Source organism: Suncus etruscus, chromosome 2 (assembly GCF_024139225.1).
Source record: "Suncus etruscus isolate mSunEtr1 chromosome 2, mSunEtr1.pri.cur, whole genome shotgun sequence".
In the NCBI taxonomy this organism is placed as follows: domain Eukaryota; kingdom Metazoa; phylum Chordata; class Mammalia; order Eulipotyphla; family Soricidae; genus Suncus; species Suncus etruscus.
Window position 1 is genome coordinate 21,614,100 of NC_064849.1, and position 8,784 is coordinate 21,622,883.

The window sequence follows — 8,784 nt, forward strand, 5'->3', positions numbered from 1 at the left end:
TTTTCATCCTTTCCTTAGTAACTTAAAAACTATAGGCTCCTTATCTAAGCCTTATGCATTGTATGTGCATACTTGGTTATTTTATGTCAGCTAAGGAAAAAACAACAGACAATGAATGAGCAGCATATAACTTCTTAAGAAAGTCCTCTGGAAAATCTTTTAACCGTTCAGTTCTAGACCTGAAGAAATCTAACTGGAAACCAAACTAGAAGCTTGTGGTATCTTGAAGTTAGATTTGTCTCTCTTGGCAGGTTGCATCATTGCAATCACGGGGTGCCAGAAGCTGGTTTCTTACATATTCATTCACCATATTTTATACCCTTGATGAAAAATCAGTTACCTTTCCAGCCTACTCTCCAGTCTTAGATGAGTGGACACAGGCTTAAAAACCAGGTTTTTTTCAGGCAATACTGAATCACAGAACATGCACCAAAAGGAAGGAACAGACAGTGCCTACTTTGCCCAAAAGATTGCATGTCAGGCACTCAGGGTTTGTTTTGCTACAGATGTGTGGGCACTGGTGATTCATGAATGGAGAACTGGCAGGGTCTTTGGAAAACTCATGGGTGGGAAGGAAAGATTCTGAGGACACTGGTGTCTCCTGATCTGACTGAGGCTGTTAACACTGCAGACATTCTGGCTTCTACATATTTTTACACACTAGAATGTTTGCCAATAATTCTTCCAGTTGGACTAGGGTGAAGCCCATTCACACACATTGCAAATGTCTGGGTCTGAGGCATCACTTAAGGCCATCGGATGACATATGGAGAAAAACTTTCATTTTTTGCTTTATTTATTTGTTTCCCTTGGAATTATTCATTCCCAATAAGTTTCTTGCCTAATGCCTGCTTCTGCAACCATCAAAAAAGATTCTAGAACTTACTGAATATTTCCAATTAATTGTGACTCATCCTCTTCCAAGTGACTTTCTTCCAACCCCCTGGGAGGTGACAGCTTAAAAAGATGTCTACCACTTTGGACATATAATGACCACTTTAGTGACTCCATATTTCTCTGAACTTTTTGGCTCTAAAGATTGATTGCATCTCTTAAGGATGAGGCTCTGAAGGGACTTACTCATCTAGGAAAGTTCCTTTTTTTTCCACAGATGGATAGAATAATAGGATTCTAATTAACCAGACCTGACTGGGGTATTATGTGTGTGCACATTGGTCCATCATTCTAAGAGGGATGAAGTGCCCTTTGAAGGGGTGAGAAAGGCAGTACAAGGTTTGTGAGACACAAATGTGATGTGGCAGTACATTTGTGATTCTGGGGTGTTTGGAGACCATTTTTTAAAAATGGGGGTTAGAAAAAGAGTACAGCAGGTAAAGCAGTTGCCTTGAATATAACTGGCCTAGGTACATTCCCTGATACTGCACATAGTCCACTTTAGCTCTTTTCTATCTGCAGTGTTTTTTAGTGATTATTTACAAGAGGAAATTAGTAGAATATACAGGAAATCAGGATAGAGACTGGCAGAATCTTTTATACTTTCTTTTCACAGAAAACACTGGAAATATGTGAATTTCTTTTTTTTAATAAAAACAGCAACATTCACACAGATACACATGTGTAGATATAAACAACTAATATATTTGTGCTTCATTATATCAAACAATTTAGATTTCTGAATCTTACTTTCTGCAGTTAAAAATTGAAGATAAATTTTAAAGAAAAGTAGGAAATGAGAGGTGTGATATTTACCACATAACAGACAGTAGGATGCTGTTGATTCGTGGGGAAATCCCACTCTTTGGAGGGTAATATAAATCTGAAATTTCTCCTACAGTCCAAAGATATGCAGAGTGAATATATGGCTGTAAAATCAAGTAAAATGGAAATAACTCTTACCTAAAAACAAGATTGGGTTACAGTGTTATAACACTAATCTTCTACAAGTACCTCCAGGTGTTTTCATTCCACTTACCTTCCTCTGTGACACATTTTTAACCGATTTGGGGGCACTGGATTATAAGAACTATTACTGTAGGGCTCTATGCATAAAATGTCACCTTTCAGCACCCCTTCCTTCCAAGCAATCGAAGTAGTGTGGAGTCCCCACCCCACTCTAACCCCTCACCTATCAGTGGCATGTTTCCTCCTGAAGATCAGTTCTCACATTATTTGTTTCTGTTGCCTTTCAGCATTTGTTACTTCCCTAGTGTTTCTTATAGCCCACATATGAGAGAGATTATTCTGTACTAGTTTTTATCAATCAACCTTTACTCTTCATGATAACTCTTCAGATTCGGTTTCACAGCATCAAATTGCATGGTCTCTAATTTCTTTTTGCTGAAAGGTATTCTATTATGTCAATTTACCATTGTTATTTTATCTGTGGTTGGTCACTTGGGTGATTTCCAGATTTGGGCTATTATGAATGAACATATGGGTGCAGAGGTCTTTCAGTGTATAAAGAAGAACATTTCATTTGACCCAAAGAGTTATCCATGGATCCAGTCTCAAAATACCTTTCAAATAGTTTGTTGGTAGTGAGGTTATTAGTGAGGTTTAGTTTGGCTATTTACGTATGTACACATTGAGTTAAGACCTATGGTTAGTGTGAAGTACTATTCAGTGATACTCCTGAAACGGTATGAGTTTCAGGAGTTTACCAAGATTGCTTTCACATCTATGCATTATATGGGATGCCATTGCTTTAGAATTGGTTTATAAATAAGTATATAGTATCACATAACGTTCATTGTTGTCTTGTTAAACTCTTTGAGACACTTAACTATGTTCTATTCTTTACTTAAGAACCTTTTCAAATTAAAGCTTCATTTTTCTGAAAAATTTTTAATTTAATGTAATAAATATTTAACACTTAAAAAGAATACTTTTTTATCATTGTCAAAATTGTACTATTTTGGCATTGTATTTTTGTTGAAATAAATCATCTGCAAAAAAACTAAAATTATTCAAATTAATGCTATAAATTATATTTTGGTAAAAGTCTTATTGTGGTTTTAAAAAAATGCTTGTGTATATGTGAGAGAGATTGGGAGACAGACACAGAAACAACAACTAGAGAGGAAGAGAGAATCTCTCCAAAGGATTTTTCTGTCAATAAAAGTAGTATTATTTTACACTTCAGTGGATAATAAAACAGAAGACACTGTCTTCTCAAGCACTGAAACCAGTTTTATTTATTAGCTTTGAAACTCCCAAAGGTTTGTTAGAGAGATAGTATAGGAGAGGTAAGGCGCGACTTACCTTGTGTGTAGCACACAGATTCATTCTCTTCAGGCATTCCATCTGGTCCCCTGAGCACATCCAGGTGAACCCAAAAAGCAAAAAAGAAAACAAAAATATAGAGGACATTAAAGCACAAGGCATTGGTTATATGGTACAACTTGGATGAACCTAAAGATATGCTAAGTGAAAGAAAAGGTACCTGTTAGATGTACACCCAGAAGAGTAAAGAGTAATTAGCATAGTTGGGAATAGGGTGTAAGACAAATGACTGCTTTATGGCCACTGAGTCTCCTTGGGCAATGACAAAGATATAGGAAATCAGACAGAACTGGTCTCCCTACCACTTCTTGATTATTAAATGTCATGCAAATAGTCACTGAAAACAACTAGTTTTATGTGAGATGAATTTAATACACATACTATATATACATTAAACAAAGAAACTGTTTAAAACCAGGAATAAAGGTATCATAAAGTACCATATATAAAAATCACAGCTCAATGAGTTTTCTAAATTGAAACCTGTGCTATACATTTAGTCCCAAAGCCATCCTGATCACTTGGCTCCATTACAGAGTTATGAGCTGCTATTGACCATTGTATTAGGTGGCTAAGAGAGAATACAATGTCACCAAACCCTAAACACAGCCAGATGTGACCCAAAACAAAAATTAACACTGAGCCAGCTGCCTTCCTTTCAGAATAAAGGTGTTGGCAGTGCTTCAGTTATTTTCAGGTTTGACAGTAGTCTAGTGCCACCCATTTTCTCCCTATAATGTCATTTCACACTGCCTCTACAGTTAATAACAGACCCTCACCTCCTGCCTACACTTTCAGTTCTTTGCTTGCACTTGCAGCAAATATTGCTGTCTGCCTCCATCAAATAGGTGCACTTTTTAAACAATAGCTCTTCAATTCTATTCTATCACAAGCAGAGGCAGCTTTACTTTTCAGCTTGACTGCAAGACTTCAACTGTTTTTACCCACTGATCATGGATCTTCTGGTTTTATTTTGTTTTTGTTTTTATGTTTTGTTTTGTTTTTCTCTGCAGTTCTCTTACACTATGATCTTATTATGTGGGTTCTCACCAAAATAACACATCCCCATCTTGCCCCACTGGTATCTTTGCCATTTTGCTCCCTCACCCTCTTTTCCATCACCTGGAATCCAACCTACAGTCCTGATGCTTTGAAATCCAGTGATTTTTTTCTCTCAGGTGTCTCAATATGAAGAGCACTTTCACTCCCTCTAGCACATGCTTGGGGTTCTTTATATATCCTCTGGCCTGTCTTTAATTTACACGGTCAATGCTTCATCAATTACTGTGCAAGTGTAGAGGACTCTCAGCTTGACAGAGCCACCCACTGAGTGGATGGCTAGGATTTATGGAGCTAGGATTAAAAACTTGACTTCATTGCCTCTCTCTGAACAAATGTGCAATTACTATTGATTTTTCAGGCTCTTCATTTTCACTCCTCTCTCTCCATGTTCACTTTGCACTGTTAGGGGTGTAGGATACGTCGTGGCATTTACGTATCTTTGCATAGAAGTCATTTTTCTAAGTGACTGGCCAGTCAACTTTTTTAAGGAAGTAGCTAAAACACAAAAAGATGCAAAAGAACATCTGAATTCTGATAGTCTCATTAAAATATAAACTTTGTCTGGAATCTTTCCAGCTAAATTTCATTTCTCAGTTCTTTTTTTTTTTTTTTTTTTTTTGGTTTTTTGGGCCATACCTGTTTGATGCTCAGGAGTTACTCCTGGCTAAGTGCTCAGAAATTTCTCCTGGCTTGGGGGGGGACCATATGGGACACCCGGGGATCAAACCATGGTCGTGATCTTTCCTTGGCTAGCGCTTGCAAGGCAGATACCTTACCTCAAGCGCCATCTCGCCGGCCCCTCAGTTCTTAACCATTTCTGTGAACTAAGCTATTCTCTAAATCCACATTTACATATGCCACTTATTTGCACCTAATTGTTTCATTTTTTGAAAGACAATTTCACTTTTATGCATTTCGATAATGTAAGTGCCCTAGCATTAATGACACTTCTCATTTTAATGTAAGAAAAAGTAAATGTCAATTTATTCTTGCTAGATCACACAAATAAATCTTAAAAAATAAACAACTCTTAAATCCCTGCAGCATATTTTTTGTTTGTTTTGGTTTTTGTATTGCCCATAAACTGTTTGATAAACCATTCAGTCTGATCTTAACCTAACTGGAGCATTTTCATTTATTATTACTATAACCAAGTGACCTGCAGTTCAAAGATTTCTTTGGTTGAAAAGTAACGAGGCATTATTATATTTTTAAAAATTATCTTGGGACGGAAAATGACCACTTTTAGGCTGTAATTTAAGTCAAACAGCTTTTGTGTCCTTGGCATTTTCTATAAGTAAGCAATCTAAGCAAAATCAAACATGAAAGATGTGACTTTATAGAACTAGATCAGCAGATAAGCTTAATGAAGATTTGTTTTTTAGAAGCAGCCTCCTTTGGATTCCTTTCTACCATAAAATTCTCATTTGTTTGTACAAAACTAAATTTCAGGTGACTTTCTAATTTTAAAAAATGTGAAATGATGTAAAACATGGTAATTGGGCATTCTAATTGTTTAAAAGTGAAGAATGGGGGCCGGAGAGGTGGCGGTAGTGGTAAGGTGTCTGCCTTGCAAGCGCTAGCCAAGGAAGGACCGTGGTTGATTCCCCCGGCATCCTATATGGTTCCCCCTAGCCAGGGGCAATTTCTGAGCGCTTAGCCAGGAGTAATCCCTGAGCATCAAATGGGTGTGGCCCCCCCAAAAAAAACAAAACAAAATAACAACAAAAAAGTGAAGAATGATGGAGAGTAGTCATCTAAAAGTTATATATAAATATGCATATATATGCACATATGTATTTATTTAGATTGATCTCTAGTTAAATGATTTTAATACCATTTTCAAGTTGTCACCTGTTTGGGAGAAGAGGTAGGAATTCTGATGGCAGTTGCCATTTTTAAGGAGAAAGAAAGAATTCTTTTACTTCTCACATTGTGACTAGGTGACTGCTCAGAACATCTGAGTGAACAAGTCAAACCATCTTTGAACACTCTCTTTTCTTCATCTCTTCCCTCTGCAGGTTACTTACCTGGGTAAAGTCCCCACCACAGGCATGCAGTTTTTGTCTGGCTGCACAGAAAAACCAGTCATCGAGCTCTGGAAGAAGCATACACTAGCCCGAGAAGATGTCTTTCCAGCCAATGCCCTCCTGGAAATCCGACCATTCCAAGTGTGGCTCCATCACCTTGATCACAAAGGTGAGGCCACAGTCCACATGGATACTTTCCAAGTGGCCCGCATTGCATACTGCACTGCTGATCACCACGTGAGCCCCAACATCTTTGCCTGGGTTTACAGGGAGATCAACGATGACCTGTCATATCAGATGGACTGTCATGCAGTAGAGTGTGAGAGCAAGCTCGAGGCTAAAAAGCTCGCCCATGCAATGATGGAAGCCTTCAAGAAGACTTTCCACAGCATGAAGAGTGATGGCCGGATCCACAGGAACAGCTCCTCTGAAGAAGTGTCCCAGGAGTTGGAATCTGATGATGGCTGAATGGACTGAGCTCCAGCAAACATAGCATTGGTCAAGGAATTCAAGAAGCTAGATGAATAAGCAAAACATCACATTAGGATGAAAAGACTGCCAAACTATTGGATGATCACACTTTTAAAATTCAAATGAAATGTATTATTCAAGTAATTACATTATGTTGAAATCTGCTCCTGCTGTGACTGTGAGGAAGGTTGGAGTATGGATGGGAAGGAGAATTCTACATTCCCCTCCTCTTATTTTGTCCCTCATTTCCCATTGTCTCCCTGTAGGGCAGGATGTCCATGCCGATTTTCACCTCTCAGGCAAATACATGGATATTGTTGTTTGCTGGACCATTCCAATTTGCCTTATACCCAACAAGAATAATAGTGCACCTATGGGATCCCTAACCGTAGAGAAAGCTGACACTCATGCTGAGGCCAGAGGGGTGAAGGAACATGTTAGGCAGATCCAGTGATCTCCCCTTCATGGCATGTTCCAGATACTCTCCTCAGTAAGCAAATCAGCACAGCCTGTATTAAGCTTTACCACTAACAGCCTGGTAGCTGGCAGTTAATTCAGTTACAGATGATGCTTTTATTTACACAAATATATCAAGTAGTACCCTCTTATCATATTCACACCATCTATTTTCTTAGGATACCTGCAACTTCTAATAATAAAGCTTTCTTCCTCCAGTCATTTCACTTTCTTTCTCTTTCCAACCCTGCCAACTTCCCTATGTGATGGGAATCTCAACATATACTACAAAACACCAAAAGGGAAGAAGACAACCAGGTATATGATGAAATAAAAAAATCAAACAGACTCAAAGTTTAAAACTCACCATCATTACTACCACTGCATAAACCTTGGGAAAAAGGAACCAGTTTGTCAGCAAATGAACAAATTTCTAGCAGACTGTCTTTCTTTTCCTGCTGCTGAGTTATTCTAATTTTGTTTGATGGTCCTATCTGATGAATTCTTCCCAGCAGGCTACATACGTGATTTGCTATTTCCCCAGCAAAGCCTGGCCCTCATCACTCAGTATTGCACTAGTGTAAGGAATGAGTCATACAAACTTCACTTGTCAAAAGCCTGTGTCTTTCTCCATCTAAAAGAAAATCTCAACTTGTTCTCTTTTAATCAGTGGCATCTTCCTGGCAAAATTGCCAGGTGGTTTACTCTTTCTCATGAGCAGTTGTCTTGAAGAAAACTGGAGCTTTCTCCTTTTTTGGTGAAACTTTTCATGCCATTGCAATAAAGTCAACTTGGAATGAAATTGTATTTGTGGAAACATGTACATTAAGACTAAAAACAGATGGCCAGTTGACCAGGTACTCCTGATTCTTTATTCAAGTCCTTTTTTGAATCCTGATGATGTTGGGGACACAGGCATACCTGGGAAAAAGCCTTAAAGGAGAGATAAGAGAAGGCAGCATCATTGGTTTTTGGGTCTGTGTATCAGTGTGTCTGTGTATGCATTTGTGTGTGTCGTGAGCCCTCTGTTGGGTCCGGTTCTGAGGCATGTAGAATAAGCATGGAGTCATATGGAAGACAACTTGCCTTTTGGAGATATGCTTGCTGCTTTACAATATATGTAAACGATTCTTTAGCATAAATGCATCCATTCTTTAATAAAATTATGTTTGCATTCATAAAGCCAAGGAGTATCCTTCTTTGGTGTATCTTGTCTTTTCTGTAGAATGAAAATCTGAAGCACAAAATATATCAGGATGAATCAATAAGAAATGCTCCCTAAAAAAATAAATGGCTCTAAATTTGGTCACCAATAGCCTATTCCTTGGTTGTACTTTTTAAACAATCTTATTTCCTAAAGCTCAATTTAGTTCTTTCTTCTTTGCTGCGATGAATTTGTATCGGCAACTGAAATATTATTGTAGTGTGTTAGATTTATTGTGGAGCAGAGTCTTTTTAAATGATGGCAATTTATGAAATATCACATGGACTTGAAGCCCCTGTACTGAAATTCTCACAGGTC

The 8,784-nt window shown here is 38.0% G+C and overlaps 1 protein-coding gene across 1 annotated transcript in view; it reads left to right on the forward strand.

Moving 5' to 3' along the window:
* PID1 (phosphotyrosine interaction domain containing 1) overlaps positions 1-8,444 on the forward strand; it is a 273,650-nt gene extending 265,206 nt beyond the window's left edge. The window contains exon 3 of the mRNA XM_049769338.1: positions 6,327-8,444. Coding sequence (XP_049625295.1) covers positions 6,327-6,803 — 477 coding nt within the window. The 3' untranslated portion in view covers positions 6,804-8,444. The remainder of the gene's footprint in view (positions 1-6,326) is intronic.
* The last annotated feature ends 340 nt before the right edge of the window (positions 8,445-8,784 follow it).